The 19130-nt window shown below is 38.8% G+C and overlaps 1 protein-coding gene across 1 annotated transcript; it reads right to left on the bottom strand.

Moving 5' to 3' along the window:
• Positions 1-15044: 15044 nt before the first annotated feature.
• Positions 15045-17001, bottom strand: LOC145140716 (14-3-3 protein 9). The gene is made up of 7 exons (XM_079074123.1): positions 16844-17001; positions 16033-16339; positions 15866-15953; positions 15677-15786; positions 15448-15596; positions 15311-15357; positions 15045-15219 (listed from the first exon to the last, which is right to left on the bottom strand). The coding sequence occupies exons 1-7, from the start codon at positions 16914-16916 to the stop codon at positions 15217-15219; spliced, it is 777 nt and encodes a 258-aa protein (XP_078930249.1). The 5' UTR covers positions 16917-17001; the 3' UTR covers positions 15045-15216.
• Between the last annotated feature and the right edge of the window lie 2129 nt (positions 17002-19130).

Here is a 19130-nt window from a genome sequence, read left to right as displayed (position 1 = left end):
GTGGTGATACTTGAGACAAATATGGGTAGGTGTGGAAGGTAGTATGGGCCCGTACTACTAAAAGCACAGGACCCATACGCGTGTCAAGGAAGTCACAACCCCTAGGTTGTTGGTTAGAGGTTAGTTCTCGGAGGTTATGCGAGGTATCTGAGGATCTTGTTGGTGTATTGAAGTATGGTGGTTACGAGGCGTGTCGTGACTGGATCCGGATCGGGATCAGGACAGGGTGAGCAGGAGGCCCCAGTGGCACCTGAGATTATCGGCCAGGAGGGGCCAATGTTGACAGAGGATCGGGTCAGGGAGATCATCCGCGAGGAGGTGGTTGAGATTTTCCGGGGTCAGATCCCGGAGTTGTTTGGGACTATTAAGTCCACTATGAGGGAGTACTTCGATGATCGTTATGCAGCTCTTACTGAGACGGCTGCCACGGCAGCTACAACGGCTGTAACAGCGGCAGGGGGAGGAGCCGATCGGGGCTTTCAGTATCGGGATTTCGACAATACAAAGCCCCCTACTTTTGATGGAGTTCAGGATCCGATCGTTGTTATGAGATGGTTGTCAGACATGGAGGGTTGTTTCTTCACGTGTTCATGCCCTGCGGATCAGAGGGTGAGGTGTGCTCTGAACCTTTTGAGGCTCGGGGTGAAGGATTAGTGGAGGTTGACTACGAGATCTTATTCTGATGCGCAGCGGGCTGCGGTTACTTGGGATCAGTTCCGGGAGATGTTCAGTACTCGTTATGTTCCGCAGGTTGAGAGAGAGAGGTTGGCTTAGGAGTTCTTGGAGCTGAAGCAGGATTCGGAGTCAGTGACAGAGATCACCAGGATGTTCACTGAGAGGGCGATGTTTTGCCCGGAGTTCGCGTCGGAGCAGGCTCAGATGTCCCGGTATCTGAGTATGCTCAAAAGGGATATTAGACAGTTTGTGTCCACGCAAAGATGTGATACCTTGTTAGAGTTGCAGGAGGCCGCCAGGTGGCGTGATTTAGAGATTGAGTTGCAGCTGCGAGAGTAGAGGCAGGCCCCAATGCAGTCGCAGCCGACGCCGAAACGGTTCAAAACCGTTGACTCCAGGATTGGGGGTCAGAGCAGCCACACTTGTGAGAAGTGTGGGAGGGGTCATACCGGAGTTTGTAGGTCCGGTGGTGCGTGCCGCAAGTACGGGAGAGAGGGGCATTATGTGAGGGATTGCCGTCAGTCAGCCCCAGTACAGGATATGAGGATTTGTTATCACTGCCATCAGGTTGGACACTTGAGGGCCAACTGCCCACAGTTTGTTGCTGGATCGGTGCAGGCTCCAGCATCGGCCACTTTGAGGATTACTGGCGGGGGTCAAGGTGGAGCGGAGCCTCCGAGGGCTCAGGGACGCGTATTCCAGCTTACAGCAGAGGAGATCAGGGCAGAGCTAGATGCAGCTGCGGGTATGTTTCCATCTTGTTATCTTGTTATTTGTGTGGTATTGTAAATCTGTCTGCATTGTTCCGCATGTTTCGTAGTATGATTGAGGATCTTAGTAGTTAGGAGTTGTAGTTAGTTAGCATCCAAGAGGATAGATGATCGGAAGGTAGGATATATGATATCTTTGCTGGGTATGGCACCTGCGATGTGAGAAGTGTTCGGCTGAGATTCTACTTCCTTGGAGTTCGGGTGTGCAATGGCGGAAGGGTTATTCGGTGAAGATTACTCACTCCCGAGGGAGTCCGTTCATGGATAAGAGGGAATATATGGAGTAAGGGTGATCGAGCTATGCCGGTTTTGGGCATCGGTGGTTAGTAGTCGGTGCACTAAGTGGGGGAGAATTGGAAAATTCTCCGGTGAAACAGCATGCATCCAAGGATGGTTAGCTGTTTGGATTTCAGCAGTGTTTTGCTGAGGGTGTGGATCGGTGAGAGCAAGTGATAGACAAGTGGGTCGGAGCACAGACCATGGTTTTCGGAAAAGGTGACTGATTATTGTAAGGCCTAGGGTTAGGCCGGGAATTGAGTATATGGAATAGAGCTGGAGTTCGGAACCCCAAGAGGGCTAGAACAATATGCACGGGAGAGATTCCCAGGAAGAATGGTTCAGGATGGTGTACAATAGTTTTGAGCGGTCCGGATAGACTGAAGGCCAGAAGGCGTACCAGTCAGACCGAAGGCTCGGGGAACGGTCCAGACAGGCTGAAGGCCCAGGAGGGCGGTCCAGACATGCTGAAGGTTCTGAGAGTCGTCCAGATAGGCTGAAGGCCTGGAAAGGCGGTCCAGTCATGTTGAAGACTCTGTATGTGTTAGTAGATCTGTATGCGGAGAATGAGTGGTTGTGTCGCCATGCAATAGTAATCGATATGGTCTGGCCCCAAGTATTGGTCATAATGATGAAGTTGGCTGGAGGCCGTGCGTGGGCCTTGTTAGTTATGTGATTGGAATCGGAGTATATGGGAGTTCGAGAATAGCAGTTGCTCTACATGGATAGTGTAGAGTGGAATTTAGCTCAGTGGCACTTATAGGTGCGGTAAGGGTTGTTGAGTAGACTTCCCGGAAAGGGAAGGTATGTAGCTCCGGAAGGAGTTTGGGTCCTCTGAAAGGAAGGCAGTGGAGTAAATGCATGATCGAAAGAGCTTGGTAGTGAGCATTGGGGTTGTATCAGGTATATGGAAGCACATACGGGTTGGATGCCCGTTGAGGTTGTGGCAATGTTGCATGATGCGCAGGCATGTTTTCTGTCTCCTTGGAAGAGGAGGGGGAAAGTGGTTCCAGATTGGAGATTGGGACAGAGGAAGGTGAGACAGCAGGTTAACAGAATCGGGAGTAGTCTGGACTGGTGCTGAAGACTGTATAAGGATATTACAGTCGGAGGTCAGGGACCTAGAGATCGTGATAAGGAGGTGTGAGTGGGTTGCACTCTGTTGTGTCGAACCGAAGGGTTCGAGGGTGACGCAAGGACAAGGTCCTTAGTTCCGAGTATGGTTGTAGGCTTGAGTTATGTGTGTGGAGGTATTCCAATCTGGGGTATTCCATCATGAGGATTCGTTCCAGGTTGCAAGTTATCAGGGTTATCGCCAATCTTGGGCGAAGGAAGACGGATTAGTGTCTTGGCGGAGCTTAGTGGGTGTTGTGGTATCCAGTTTTCGCAGGTTGCGAATGAATGCATAAGACGGAAGTGAGGTAGTGTCTTCAGGTGACACTTAGTTGATGAGTGTTGTCATCAGAGAAAAGAAGTCGGCGGCCGGCTTGGAGCAGTTGATCAGGACCCTGCAAGGGAAGAGATGGATTTTAGAGACTCGATAACTGTGTTTGAAGGAATCTGGGTCGGTTTGAGATCGATGGGTGCATTGTGGGAGAATCATCCGGAAGTTTGTGTTGTCGCAGGCTTCGAGGACGAAGCCTAATTTAAGTGGGGGAGAATTGTAACATCCCAAGTTCGGAAGCAAGAAGTTGGAGGGTGCTAAGTGTAAATAAAGGAAGCTACTCGACGAGTAGGTATGCTACTCGTCGAGTCGGAGCGGGATTGATCGCGGGTTAAGTGGCCAACTCGCCGAGTCGGTGGCTTGGACTCGACGAGTTGGTGCTGGAATGAGAAAACCCTAATCCCGAGGGTTGCACCCTATTTAAAGGACTTTATGTCCTTCTCCCAGCCTCCTAATCCCCCAGAGAGTTCCAGAAAACCCTAATTTCGTGTGAGACTTCATTGTTGAGGAGATTGGAGCTTGGAAGAAGAATTTGGTGGAAGGATCTTGAGAAATTAGAGGCTAGCATCAAGGGGCTTGTGTAGATCTGGGATCTACATCAGTTTGGGCACATCTCAGTGGTAAGGAGCCATTATCTTAAGCTATTTCCTTTTTGGGTTCATCTTTGGTGGTTGATTTGGAGTTCCTTAGCTTGTTTGAGACCTATTTCGGGTTTGGAGTTTAGATCTGAGGTTGCTACTCCAGATCTAAGCTTGTGATGGTCCTTAATGCCATAAAGCTCCTGTCTAAGAGTTATTGGTGAAGCCCCTTTGTCATAAACCCTAGCCCTAGAGTGTTTTGGGCATATATCTCCTTGGTTTCACGTAAAGTTTGCAACTTTATGTGAGGGTTAGACTGTAGAAGAGTGGATCTATGGATTGAAGCCCCTGCATGGCTCGAAAAGCCTCTATATGGATTGAGAAATGGAGAGACTCGGCGAGTCACATGGGTGTACTCGACGAGTTGTATGAACATGTGCATGGACTCGGCGAGTTGGAAGAACAACTCGGGGAGTCTGTTGAAGATTTCCTTGGACTCGGCGAGTCTGTTCTTGGACTAGGCGAGTCAGGTCGCAGAACCCTTAACCTCTTATGGTTAAGACGCAGATCAGTGAGTCGAGGTGTGACTCAGTGAGTTGGACAGGATAGGACTCGGAGATCGTTGGACTCGACGAGTCTTAGGGTGACTCGGCGAGTTGAGTCGTGTTCTAAGAGTTTTTTGAGTATGAGGACTCGACGAGTCGACGGGTTGACTCGGCGAGTAGAGTCAACCAGGAAGGTTGACTTTGACTGAGGACTTTGACTTTGACCAAGAGTTGACCAGTTTGACTTCCAAGGGTATTTTGGTAATTTTGGTATTGGTTCTTTGGTAGTGTTCTGTGGTGGAGTTCGTGTCGGTGGTCGAAGCAGCTTGGTCTTATCTCTTCAGTCAGCAATTGCAGGTGAGTTATCCTCACTATATCGACAGGGTCTACGGCACCAAGGCCGGCCCTTTATCGGATGGAAATCCGGGTATTGTTTGTGATGTTATTGCTTTGCTAGATCTGCATCCTGGTATTTAGGATGGTGTTATGTTAGTGACCTGGTTAAGGTCGGTACCCGGTATATAGGGTAATGTTATGCTAGTAACCGGTTAGGTCAGAATCCTGGTTAGGATGTTGATATGCTATGTGATCTGTTAGACTGTTTGTCTGGTTAAGGATTTGTTATGCGATTAATTGTTTATGTGCACATGGTTGTTTGACGGGGGTTGGGTTGAGGCGGGTCCTGCTTTGTGCTGTAGGCCAATACAGACCAAAAGCATAAACAATACAACATAGACCTTACACAGTTACATATAACTATTGGTCTATAATCCAAAAATATCTTGACAATGTCATCCAACTTATGCTCTCGCGCCACTACCTGTAATACAAAGAAACTGAGTGGGTCAGGCTTGGGAGCCTGGTGAGCATATAGGGTTTTCAACCCACAATAAATAATTGTATTTAATTTCACCAAACAACAATAACCCGATTACCCATTCCCGTTATCCTCACTTTATGTCCCTAAAACAACAACTATTACAAGGGACCTAATCTAGGATTTTCATCGGGACGGACATTATTGCAAAGGGGTTTCCTTAACAATAGATGTCCTAAAGCCAACCATGAGGGGGATAGAGTACACCGGTGAACACATCGTTCACAACACCTACAGGTTATGAGCCTGCTAGTGTTCCACTGGACTGTCTAGAAAGAGTCTGTGGTCGTCATCCATACTCCGCTAGATGACTAGATCAACAACAACATCGAGGCCTCTCATCATTTTTATTTCATCACACACCAACTGTCTACCCATGTTCTACCCAACATATTAGTAGATAAAATATATACATTTATATACAGCTTAAAACCTGTACAAAACATCCATTCAACAACTAGTTCAAATAAACAAATAATATATACACACATAGCACGTATTTTATAAAGAATACTTTATATCTATGTGTTAGAAGAAAACGAAAATACACTCACTTGATCAGAAGATGATCGGACAGCACTACGGCTTTAAGAGTAGTATTTCTTCGGTGAAACCGGGAGATCTTCACAAAAACCGGGCTTCTGCGGAAAGAGTTTCGGCTCGGAAACTTTACTTCTCGGGATCTTCGGGGCTTCGGAACTCGCTTCGGGTCTCGGGATGATACCGGGGCTTCGGGGGTATAAATTGCATGCAAATCGAGGCAATAAGGAGTGAGAAAGAAGAAATGAGCAACAAATCCCGGAGACCTTGCATTCTATTTATAGGGGGAGGCTGACCCTCCGAACGCAGCGCGTTCCCTGAACGAACGCAGCGCGTTCCGCCGTGCGTCATTGCTTACGAACTTCGGACTTGACAGGCGACGAGACAGGCTCTGGGCTCCGAACGCGGGGCGTTCCCCCTTTGGGATGCGTGCCTCGAACTTCATAAAATCATAACTCTCGTATACGATCTCCGATTTCGACGTTCTTTATATCCACGCGTAGGTGAGATTATGCTCTACAACTCTCGTTTAGACTTCGTCGGCTAATTTTGAATTTATTTTTATTATATTATTTTTAGTAGACCGGGACAGGAAAACTCCGTTAGAAATTCATAACTTCTTCATCCGACGTCCGTTTTCGTCTGTCTTTTCACCGTTGGACTACTATCGACGAGATCTTCGATTCTCGTTTAGATTGTTTCGGCTAAAAATCACTCGATCTCATATTCGAGTTTCGGGCTGCATACTGCTAAGTCGAAACTTCGAAAAATCATAACTTCCTCATACGAAGTCAGATTTAGACATTCTTCTTATGCATGCTCTCGGTTTAACGTATTCTACGACTTTCGTTTAGATCACTAAGGCTAAATATCGCTCTATCTTAAATTCGCTATTTACGTCACGCGATTAAGCACAAAACACATAATACTCAAATAATACATCTTTATTATTTCAATACGGGTTACAAAGGCTAACCTAGACTATTACATCATCACCAATGCCTAGCCTGGAAACACGGGGTTACATAAACAACCTAAAGCCTAAAAACTAGCCATTACTCCTAAAGAAAAGGACCCTACAATTACCAAGTATACATCCGTTTTCTCAATTTGAACTTGGTCAAAGTCCTTTATTTAAACATTAAATAAACAACCAAATACTACCCTTTTACCCATACCCATAACTTCAATAAACCCATGACCCATGTCAAGATTACTCAACACTCAACCCCTTAATCTTGACATGAATCTGATTCTTCAAAGAAGTGTTGCTGGCTCATTATCATCTTCAGTCAAATGAAGTTCTTCTTCTTTTAATTCCTTTTTAGGACACTCAACTGCATAATCTCCATATTCTTGAAAATTATAGCATTTAATATGTCGCTTATCTCGATACATACCTTGCTCCCTTCGATCTTCATAGCTTTTGAATTAGCCATCTCGACCTCTACCACGACCCCTTCCTTGACCCCGACCTCTTCCTTGACCCCGACCTTTACCACGACCCCTTCCTTCGATCTTCATATGCCTTCAACCTTCCCACAGCTTCCTCAAGTGACATGTCCTTATCTCGGATTATTGCTCAATAGATGCAACAATCTGCAAAAACTTCTTAGGAACCGAATTTAGTAGTTTTCTTACCATTATCTCATCCTCCAAGCTAGACCCAAGACTCTTGAATTTGGATGCAATCTCACTAAGTTTCCCCAAAAAACTCATCAATCGTGTCACCCTCTTTCATCTTCAACATCTCTAGCTCAGTTCTAAGTGTTTGAAGTCTCGCCTTTTGAACTCTTTCGGCTCCCAAATACTGCACACGAAGTGCTTCCCACACATATTTTGCATCCTTATGCTTATCCACTTGAAGCAATATATCTTCAGGTAGAGTTTGAAACACAAATGCTCTTGCCGTTAGATTTTTCTTTGCCTCCATCGCCCTTCCCGTTTCCGGATCAACCGCTTCCCATAAACCATATGCTTGTAGGATTGACTCCACCATAATGGACCAACTTGTATAGTTTGTAATTGTTAACTTCGGGCATTGCAATGGGATACTTTGACTGCTCATGGGTACAACCTGACTTGATCCTCCCGGGTTTGTTGTTGGCATCTTCCCTAACTTGACCTTTCTTCTTGTACAGAACCAACCAATTCAGATCACACACACAGATCACATAGATCTGAATTATTTTTGATCTTTTTTCTTTCTTCAAACCACCGACACACACTTGCAGGTGCACCAAAAATCTTGCTTTCTGATCTTCTTTCTCACTTTGACTAACTTCTTCACATAGATTGGCTTCACCACACAGGTTCCATGTCTTCTTTGTTCACCCAGAACTTGAATTGAGCACACAACACTTTCTCAGCACACAACACTTTCTTAGCACACAGCTTTCTCTTCACACAAATCAATATTCAACACTCACTCACACAGATTTCATGCTTTTGAACTCGGATTTGCTTCACCTCACCCAGATTGCTGTTCAAAACTCTCTTCACACAGATTCTTGGATTATGAACTCGGCTCACACAGAGCTTTAGCTCACACAGAACCGCAACAACAACATGTTCACATAGAATCTCTTTAAAGATCCCACATATTGAGCCTAGGGCTCTGATACCAAATGTTGGACCAGCCCCTACAGCCCCAGAAAAAAGGAAGAAAAAAAACAAGGAAGCGTTCCCTGTTGTTGCTGCACACGAAAAGAAAAGGAGAAACAGATGGAGACTTTACTTTAATCTGGACTCAACCACACTTTATTAATCAAAAGCAACTGGCTATAAATAGCCTACAAAAACGAACGGGAATAAACAACCTAAAGCCTAAAAACTAGCCATTACTCCTAAAGAAAAGGACCCTACAATGACCAAGTATACATCCGTTTTCTCGGTTTGAGCTTGGTCAAAGTCCTTTATTCAAACATTAAATAAACAACCAAATACTACCCTTTTACCCATACCCATAACTTCAATAAACCCATGACCTATGTCAAGATTACCCAACAGATTGAACCTGTCAAAATTTGGTATTGGATCCAACACTCTACGCAACTTGTGTAATCAAGAACCATAAACGGAAGAACATTTGTTCCTCAAATGTCCAGTCATAATAGCGGTTTGGAACACAATCAGAAATTGGTGGCATATATTACCTAGATCCTTCAATTCTTTGTCGGAGTTGTTAAAGATAAAGGACAACTTGTCAAACAATAAGAAGATGGGGAAGCTAAATGAAGCAACCATGTTAGTTTTCATTTGGGTCGTATAGCAGTTTAGAAACCTTAAAAACATACGAGTCAAATGAAATCGTATTTAGTTTTGTTGAATGAAATCCAGTCACTATTGTATCTATGGTGTAACTCCAGAACCAAGGGTAATAAGTTTAGATGGTTGGAATGGTGTTGTGATCCAATCTTCGAATGTAATCGATGATTTCAAAGAATCAGGGGTTTGGGTCGGGGGTTGTTTGGGGTTTTCCATCTATTTGTTGGTGTTTTTGGTGGTATGTCTGAGTGCAATATGTGTGTGTCTGGTGTGTGTTTCAATTTCACAAGATAACCATAAATTTAAGGATATTTGCACCCTTGACCTTTTTTGCATGGTGGTGCTTGTTTTGTTCTTGGGATAATATGGGGAAGAATATACATTAGGTGTGTTGGTGTGTTTTTTTTTTTTTTTTTTTTTGAATTTCCTTTCACATGTCTAAAAGTACAACAATTACTCTTGGTTGTGGTGCCTAGAGTTATGACAGACCATATACAAGCTGCTAAGTGTGTCACTACTTCATGTTGGTGGGGGGAGGATTGAGTAGGTGATGCCTATTATCGCACACATGGAATTCAAAAAATGAAGCCGATACTCTTATGCTCAAAATGGTGGATATGAAGAACCGCAAAGATTTGGTGCTCCCCAGAAAAAAACGTGTATGCCCCTTTGTTTTGGGATTGTTTAATTAGTCTAATAGAGTTAGTACTATTATTATTTCTATTATTTTACTTAACATTTGTACTGTATATTATTTTCCAGCTTTTCCCGCTGTCTCTTATATTTATATATTTTAGCCGTTCAAAAAAAAAAAACAATATTTATATTAATATAAGAAGGAAGGGAGATGGCCCCAAATGTCATATATTCCGTGCAAGAAAAGTAGAAAACCATCAATTAATACCGGTTTATGCTAAGTGGATTACGCCCAATCTTTCCTTCAACGTACACCCTACAAAAACGACTGTGCTGACTGCTGCATATGTTGCATTTCAATGCGTTAAAAAGGTTAAATGTAGAATAAACATATATGCAATCAAATATTATAAAGAATATCTCAAAAGGTAAATATCTACCAAATCTAATCGGGTCATGCCTACTTACGCCAAAGGAGTATCATGTGACAGAGGAACCCCTCACATCGCGATTACTAGACTCGAACTAGATGTGTTATTCGTTCAAATTTTAAAACCTCACATCGGAACCAATTGAGTTATGTCTCTCATTTTGTGTATATTTCAAACTTAATATTTAAAGTACTATACTATATCTTTATAATCTTATATGATATCTTATATCTATAAAATAAATATTGACGTGTTAGTAATTAACCAACTTCCTTGTAAAAATATATATAAATAAATATTGATTTTTGTAAATATATTCTTTAAAATGAAGATAGACTGATTTTATGTGTGATTTACTCTTTAATTTATTAAGTTCTTCATTTGTATTTTTCTTTAATTAAGATGGATTATTTGGCTTTTTAATATCATTACAAAAGCTATTATAATTTTAATAACCAATTTATAATGTTTGTATATTTAAATATATGTTCAACTACTTTTGACCGATTTTAATCTTCAATTCTTTTTATATATATATTTTTCATTTTCGCCACCAATATAAGAGTCCGTTTAAGTTGACTACATCGACAAAGCAAACTCTAAGTTAACTACATCGACAAGCAAACTCTATTTTTGCCAAAACTTTTAATAATAAGTTTGGAAAATAATGAAATGAATCAAAACCACAACCCATCTCCATCCAAAGATACCAAAAATACTAATTTTAGGAAAAAAAAAAAAAAAAAAACTTGGTCTTTTGGTTATCCTTTTGGAACCCATCACCATTGTCGATTTTTTAAGGAAATGCTTTTCAATCAAATGACATTGTAAAACCTACCATTGCATTGCGTATCCACCACTACAAAATTATGATGAGTGTCTCATATTTGATAGGATTCAATAATTGATTGTGAATTGAGATGTTGAGAGAAGGTTCTGAAGCAAGAGGCTTGATTTTGTATTGAACAAACCTAAAAGATTATAACGTACCAAAGAGACTTTGGCATAACGACATCGGAGGTAGTAGTGGACCCAGAAGGATAGCACACATAAATTTTAGGGATAGCATACTAGAAAATTTGCACTACACCAAAAAAAATCAAAAAAAAAAATCATTGTACCAAAAAATTTGAGGAGCAGTACGGGCTATCCCTGGCTCCCACTAAGGTCCGCCTATAATCGGAGGTTGACAAATAGATGTCCTTCAACCAAAGGTTAATGGTTCAAATAGAATAGTGGGTGTGTGTTAGCTACTTTGAAAAAATATATATATATTTTTAAAGGGGAATAAACATAATTAAATAAGAGAAAGACTGAAAAACAAAAAAACGGTCCTTATATTATTGATATTTACACTACTCTCTCTCTCTCTCTCTCTCTCTCTCTCTCTCTCTATATATATATATATATATATATATATATATATATATATATATATATATATATATATATATCTCAAGTCGGGGATAACATGTTAAGTTTGAGAGCCATGACTCTGAAATTATCGAACATATGAGTTTTGGTGAATATGTTGACCAACTAGTCAATCGTAGATATACGAAGGAGAAGAACCGTCTTACGAACCTCATGTTGAACAAAATGACAATCAATCTATTTGTGTTTGTCGTGATCACGGAAAACATTATTGTGAGTAACCCAAACAATACTTTGATTGTCACACTCATAGAGAAGTAGGAGATGAATAGGGAGCCCCAATGATAAATGGAAGCCAACGAGCACGAATCAACTCTTAAGTAGTATAGTTAAAGCTTGATATATGCTTCAATACTCATAGAGTTGTCAATGAAGATATACAATAGCATGCAAGGAAGAAACTATTCATGTTAAGTCTCCATCCTAAACGGTGTTAGGTTGTCCTTAAAGGATTTAGGATGAAGTAAACGAGAAATTAAGACTATGAACCAATGTCCTCTTAAGATAGTGTAGGATGTGTATTAGTGTCATGTAATTAAGGTTGCAAACTAGTCGGGCGCCTGAGCCTGAGCCAGAGTCGAGTTGAGCCTCAGACTCGCTTAAGTTATACGAGGCTCCAGCTCGTGCTCGGCTCGATTCGAGTTTTCTTGTACTGAGTTTGGCTCGAGCTCGTAAAGAATTATACAAGTTTGGCTTGGGCTCGAGTTTTGCTCGTTTTTTGTTTAATGTGCCTAAATAAGCTTAAATTTGGTTCAAGTTGGTTAACAAACTCATTTATTAACACCCTAATTCCCCGAATAGTTTTTATTTTAATATATAAAAATAAATAATAAATTATATTATATATAGACTCATTTAGGCTCGCGGACCTAATCAAGCTTCGTGACATAGGCTCGAACTCGTTTAGTAAACGATCTTAATATTAATTTCGAGTTCGGCTCAGACTCGTTTAAAATCGATTTCAAGTCGATCTTTTAACGAGCCGATCATGAGCAGCTTGACTCGTTTGCACCCCTACATGTAATGATCACAACAAGGGTTGGCCAAGAACTGACTAAACATTTGCACCATTGTCATGTATATGTTTGTCATGTTTCCTATCGTATTGCATTGCATTTGTATATATCTATCATATAACTCATATTTCACGACACTATAGGGTTTGCACATATTTTCATGGATTCAATGTGTTATTTTATGTTTGTTGACATGAATTTGATGCATGTCAAATGGAAGGTGGGACAAAAAAAAAGAGGAAAAAATGACGGGTATGAGTGCTAGAGACTTGGAAAATGAAGCAATAGACAATATTGGACAATAATAGGATGGCAAAAAAGGTGAAGAAAAAAAAAAGTTGGTAAGTTCACTTCCTTATTAGAGCATCTCCAATGAGGACTTATTTTAGAGTTTTTTTTTATTGATTCATCACTTATTTCCATTTAACACCATTGAAGTTGATTGTTTTTTATGTATTTATATTGACCACTCAATATATATATATATATATATTGAGTGGTCAATATAGTATAAAGCTTTAAGCATCTAACCCCTTCTATTTTTAACATATTTTATTTTTACCCCCTTAATTATATTGTAGTTTTAAATGTTTTTTATTTATTTAATTATTTCTACCATAGTTTTTCATTTATTAAATGTTTATATACTAATTTTTAGTGATAATCTTAATTTAAAATATTTCCTATTCAAGTATAATATGTTTAAAGACTATTAATTAAATAAGGAGGTTGTATGAACATTTTAGATAGACAAGGATAATAAGTTAAATTTACAAAAAAAAAAAAAAAAAAAAAAAAAAAAAAAAAAAAACCTATGGAAAAAGCTTAACCATTGGAGAGCCCATTAATTAGAGGTCAAAATATTAGATTAATGACGTGGCAAAAATATTAAGTGATAGCATAGATTAACCATTGGAGATGCTCTTAGTTACATTGTAGTTTTCGAGGTCCAAATGTCCTAACAAGCTAAACCACCATGTTGATGATTGGATTTTGTGTGATGATTTAACTATGTACAAGATTGTATCGTGAGATTGTTACATATATTTAATACACTTAAATTTGCATGATTTCCACTTTCATGATTTGATTCTTTTAATTTTCATGCTATTCGGTTAGGTTTATGATGACAATTGCTAATCAATTTACTAAATCCTTAATTGTTCCTTTAATTGGTTTAGAGGGCTCGGTGTGGGCAACACCCACCTTCGTTTTTGTGAGGTGGCATTACAAAAATGTTGTGACCACGCCAAAACACCCCCCCCCCCTATTTCGTTTTCGTATGTTATATTCGTTTTTGTTGCCCTCTGTTGCCTCCATAACAACGTGTAACGCCATTTTCTTCTCTCTTCAACTCTTTCTTCTCTCTACGCTGATGTGGCCCTTTCAACTAGGGATGTCAACGGGGGCAAACGCTGATGTGGCCCTTTCAACTAAAAGAAGTGTTTTTTAAGCTAAAAGAAAACATTTTGGGTAAAAATAGTTATTTATAGCATAATTTTATATGTTTAAAATAAAAATATTAACATCTCAAAAACGTTATACTAACAACTTAAAAAGTCGTTTCCAAAAAAAACAACTTAAAAACATGATTGTTATTGTTTATTATATTTTTATAATTAATATATATTAATAAAAATAATATATATTAACGGAACTACATATCCCCGCCCCGCCCCCGAAATTAAAACGGGGGTTAACCTTGCCCCCGCCCCGCCCCCGCCCCCGCCCCCATCCCCGTCCCCGATTTTTTAAACAAATATTCCACATTCGGGATCGGGGCTCCACGGGTTCGGAGTCCCACAGGACTTTTTGACATCCCTACTTTCAATAGGGTTGCCCATACAGAGCAGCCTTAAACAAGTAATACATTCAATTTGTAGTAGACAGAAGTCATATTATGAAATCATATTATGCATTTAGCAAGTAATACACTCAATTTTGTAGTAGGCAGAAGCCATTTTATAAAAGGAAAATGACTTAAAATGGCAACCAGTAACCCAAAATTTGTTCGTTGTCATTTTAATCGATAAAAATCGTAATCGTTAGTATTTTAAAAAAAAATAGTTTCCTTATTGGATACAATTAAAAATGTAATGACCTAAAGAACAAATTTTATATTATTGGTCACCACTTTAAGTCATTTTCCCTGTTATGAACTAATGTCATGCAAGTACGTCTAGAAACATGGCTAAAAATCGAAAAAAAAATTCATTCAACAGTAGAAGCTCTTCACTTTAATCTTAATCCAAAAGCTTACTTTTTATAACTTTTTAGCTTTTTTGTAGCTTTTACCTTTTGGTTTTTTATCTAATTTCACACATTTAAACGCTAAAAAACTTTTTTTTTTCTGAACACTTCAGCAAAATTAAAAACAACTAGCTACCGGTCAATTTAGCCAAATACACAAGGGTGTTTCATTAAAGTTCATGATCATACTTTATGATTAAATCTTTTGATACTAATTCAACCATTTCCTAATTAATCAGGCATCGTAATTTAATTTAATTTACCCAACTTTGCAAATCATCAAGACACAAACTGAACCATTAAGATGAAACAACAATCAATCTTAATATAGATAAATGTCTAAATGAATAAACTACTCAAAAACCATTTAAAAACACAACCTAAAAAAAACAATTCTTCAAATTCAAACTTACAAAATAAAATTACATCATACTTTCTTTCTTAATCCCATCACCAATCGATGCAAAGCAGACAAATTTACTGCACATATCAATTTACTAATTACATTTTTCATTTTTTTTAAATATTTTAATTAAAAAAGAGAATATTTAAATGGTTAAGTATTGCTTACCTCAGCATCTTCTCCACCGGATTTGATGATTTCCATTTTTTGGTCATCTGTAGATATAAAAATACAGATGTGTGTTATGATTTATAAAAGTATTTTTTTTTCTAATTTTAAGAATATGAAAATTATTTCAAAATTACCTCCATCTTCAGGAATATCAGAAGTCCACAAAGTGAGATTGTCTCTCAGAAGCTGCATAATTAAAGTGCTGTCTTTGTATGATTCTTCACTCAGGGAATCAAGCTCTGATATAGCTTCATCAAAAGCTTGTTTCGCCAGGTGGCATGCCCTGATTCGTTATAAAAACAAAAAATTCAAAACCCTAAATCCAAGATTCAAATAAAAGTTTAAAGAAAAATAACAATATACCTTTCAGGAGAGTTCATAATCTCATAATAAAACACTGAAAAGTTCAAAGCCAAACCCAATCGAATAGGGTGAGTAGGAGATAAATCAGCTTCTGAAGTAGTTGAAGCCAACTACAAACATCAAGAAAATAAATAAATAAATAAATAAATAAGTATTAAGAAAACAGGATATAGATTATTAGTTTATTACTTGATAAGCTTTCAAAGACTGATCAGCTGCTTCTTTCTTATCATTACCAGATTTGAACTCTGCAAGATACCTATAATAATCACCTTTCCTGTAATCAAATCATAAACATTAAACCAATTGAATTTATTGGTTATATATTTATTATATTATATTATATTTATGCTTACATTTTGTAGTAGAAAACGGTGGATTCACCAGCAGAAGAAGATGGAATGAGATGTTCATCAATCACAACCATGATATCACTACAAATGTCAGATAACTCTGTTTCAACTTTTTGTCTGTATTCCTTAATCCGTTTTACATTCACTTCATTGCCTCTTGATTCCTCTTTTTGTTCAATTGAAGACAAAATTCTCCATGATGCCCTTCGTGACCCCACAACATTCTTGTACCCAACTGAGAGCAAGTTCCTTTCTTCAACAGTTAGTTCAACATCCAACTTTGCTACCTTCTTCATAGCATCCACCATTTCTGTATCAAAACCATTAACAAGATTAGATGCAAGAAAAAAAGTATAAATTAGAAGTTCTATATGTTCAAAATGTACACTATATGGATTAAGATGTATGATTATACAATTTAGCACAAACAATTGATTAGCTTCCTTATCTAATAGCTCACATCGCTTAAGATAGCAATTCGTGTTTTTTCTCTAAACTCTCATTACTTCATTATATGTCACTTTTAAACCACTGAGCACTAGATGCTAGTTTCTCTACCTTATCGATGTACTTTTGAACAGATCTAATGAGAATACTTAGGAGTTAAGTCCTCCAATGTAGTATACAGAACTTGCTTATAGATTGTGTAACCTAATTAAAATCTCCAATCATCAACCAAATTTGCTAAGAATCGAAACTTCCCCAATTAGATTACGAAGTAGGCAGCATGTATACATCAGATTTAGATGACAAAATACGAAATCGGCATTAAAACAACGGATCTAGAAAAGGAAAGAGCAAGAAAGGTTATCACCGTCGTAGCGTTCGGCTTGCTCGGCAAGCTTGGCGACATAGATGAAGTTTTCACGTTCTGTTGAAGAAGCCATGGCCGCCGATCTCAAGCACACCGACTAATTTCTCTCTCTACTTTGTCTAAATGAGTGGAAAGCGGAGAGATTCTCGGTGGACTGGTTTTTTATGTGTGTGTAATAAATTTGGGGGAAATTCATTTTGACCACAAAACTTTACCTTTTTTCTATTTCAGGCACGAATCCCTTAGAAATATAAATATGGCCATGAATTATATTTTCTTCTTCCAACTTTTCTTTTGGCCATTTCCATAGATGTAATGGTAAATGTTCGGATTGATAAATACTAAAATGAAAATAAATGAGGTGCATTGTAGGGTGAACATGACACAATATCATGTATTTTTTTCACAAACTATATTGTATCAACCATAAGTGTATATGAATTTGGTTATGAGTGTTGTATCAAATATATTTGGTATCAACTTATTTGGATACCAACAAGTTCGGTCTGTAGAAATTGATAATGGTATATTGTACTAATATGAAATTAAAGTCAAAGTAAATGTATTTAAAAGGTAATATACGAGGGTTATATACAAGACAACACAAACATACTTCTTAAGACATTAAGAGGATCATTTACATCTTTCAAAGTTCAAGGGCCTTCTTTGTATGGTCAAGGATCCTGTTGATATTTGTATAACTGAGTTAAAGTGTCTTATTAGTAATGAGAAAACACTATAAAAAGATATGGATAGTGAGGATGTTGGTTATACCTATGAGTTTAAGGTAATCACTTTACAATTTTCATATATAAAAATATAAATTATATTACTTTTTAGCCAAAGTAATGTAAATGAAAATTGTAGTAGACGTGAATACGAAACCATGAATATAAAAAGCATCGAAAATGTAACTTGTATGAGAAAATTACGACTATCCAAAGATAACGAGAAAATAGCATAAACCTAACGAATTAAAAAGGGCTAGTTACCAGCAATTAATGATCCCAACCGCTAACCACCTCATTAAAGACCCAATCTTCGTCCTATCAAGAAGGCACGACTATAACACCTATTTTTCAGGATAGATCGGTTGAGGGCTTGAGGGATTAAAAGTAAGGTTTTGGAGAAAAGCCTTGTGTCATGACATGGTGAATGGGATACCATGACGTGGCATGGAAAATGCCTGGATCGCGCATCTGATGGCCGACATGATGTCGCAAGGAGGGGTGCCACGACGTGGCAGCTGTTGAAGCCTAAGCTCATATTTTTAGGGTTTCTTCCATATTTAAGCACCTAAACTCAAGGTTTATGGCATCCTCTTCAGCCTCCAACCCTTCCAAATGAAATCCTAACCTTCATGCTTGATTGAGGGCTTGATTTCATGATTTATAGCTTATTCTTTGGATTTTGGTGAAGCTTGGGGAAAGGAGAGGTTCATCTTGGTGCAAGGGAACAAGGAACAAGCTTGGATCTAGCATTTGTTGGGTTTTCTATGCATCAAATACACTCTAAACTAGGCAGCGGAAAAATCGAAACTACGATATACCTAAGTGTACATGCAACCTATGGATCTATGCCCATACTAATTACATCTATCCTAGAAAACGAAAATACAAAGAAGAAAAACATATCTCTTATGTAGCTCTTGATCTCCATGTTTGAGGTCTTGATCCTCCATAAAGTTGCTTGGATGAGAGGACCCAAACCATAATCCCTCTAATGGTATCACACCCGATGACACCAAAGAGTGGAATAAAAATAACTAGGAGAATGGTCAATTTCACAAACCCTAAGATGGTTAGAAATCATCCCTATGGGAGGAGGAAGAAGAGTTGGTGAAACTTCAAGCCAATGTAACAGGAATAATGAAATCCCTAAGGCCATATTTATAGTCTTGGATCCCTTCTTAGGTTTTGTACTCATTCCCATGTAGGATGGAATACCTAGAACAAAATCCACTCCTTATCCCATGTGGGATGGAGTGATTTTCATCCAACCCTAATTCCATAAGGGTTCTGGAATATTCCTGATCAACCAACTATTGATTAATTGAATATTCAAACCTTTGATTAATTAAACTGTTAATTAATTCCCAAAATATTTTTCTAATTAATTATTAACCATAATAATTAATAAACCAATTTCTCCATTATTTATTCTACTCAATTTGGGTCTTGAGGGCAACCCAAAAGGACCGTGTTATCAAGGACGATTCTAAGGGGTTCCCGGCGTGGCACCGGCAACCCCTAACTTTTCTGGCCGTAGTAAAAAAAATTTGATTTTT

The sequence above is a fragment of the Lactuca virosa genome, chromosome 9 (assembly GCF_052849685.1).
Source record: "Lactuca virosa cultivar CGN04683 chromosome 9, Lactuca_virosa_CGN04683_v6, whole genome shotgun sequence".
NCBI lineage: Eukaryota > Viridiplantae > Streptophyta > Magnoliopsida > Asterales > Asteraceae > Lactuca > Lactuca virosa.
Note: the sequence above shows the minus strand (reverse complement) of the source record. Positions and strands in the feature narration are given on the sequence as shown.

Bases quoted from the DNA above. Each gene is read 5' to 3' on its own strand.
- LOC145140716 (XM_079074123.1), bottom strand. From the start codon at position 16,916: ATGGCTTCTTCAACAGAACGTGAAAACTTCATCTATGTCGCCAAGCTT. The intron at 15,954-16,032 runs GTAAGCATAAAT...ATTTGATTACAG, and splicing joins ACCGTTTTCTACTACAAAAT to GAAAGGTGATTATTATAGGT. The intron at 15,787-15,865 runs GTAATAAACTAA...TGATGTTTGTAG, and splicing joins AGTCTTTGAAAGCTTATCAA to TTGGCTTCAACTACTTCAGA.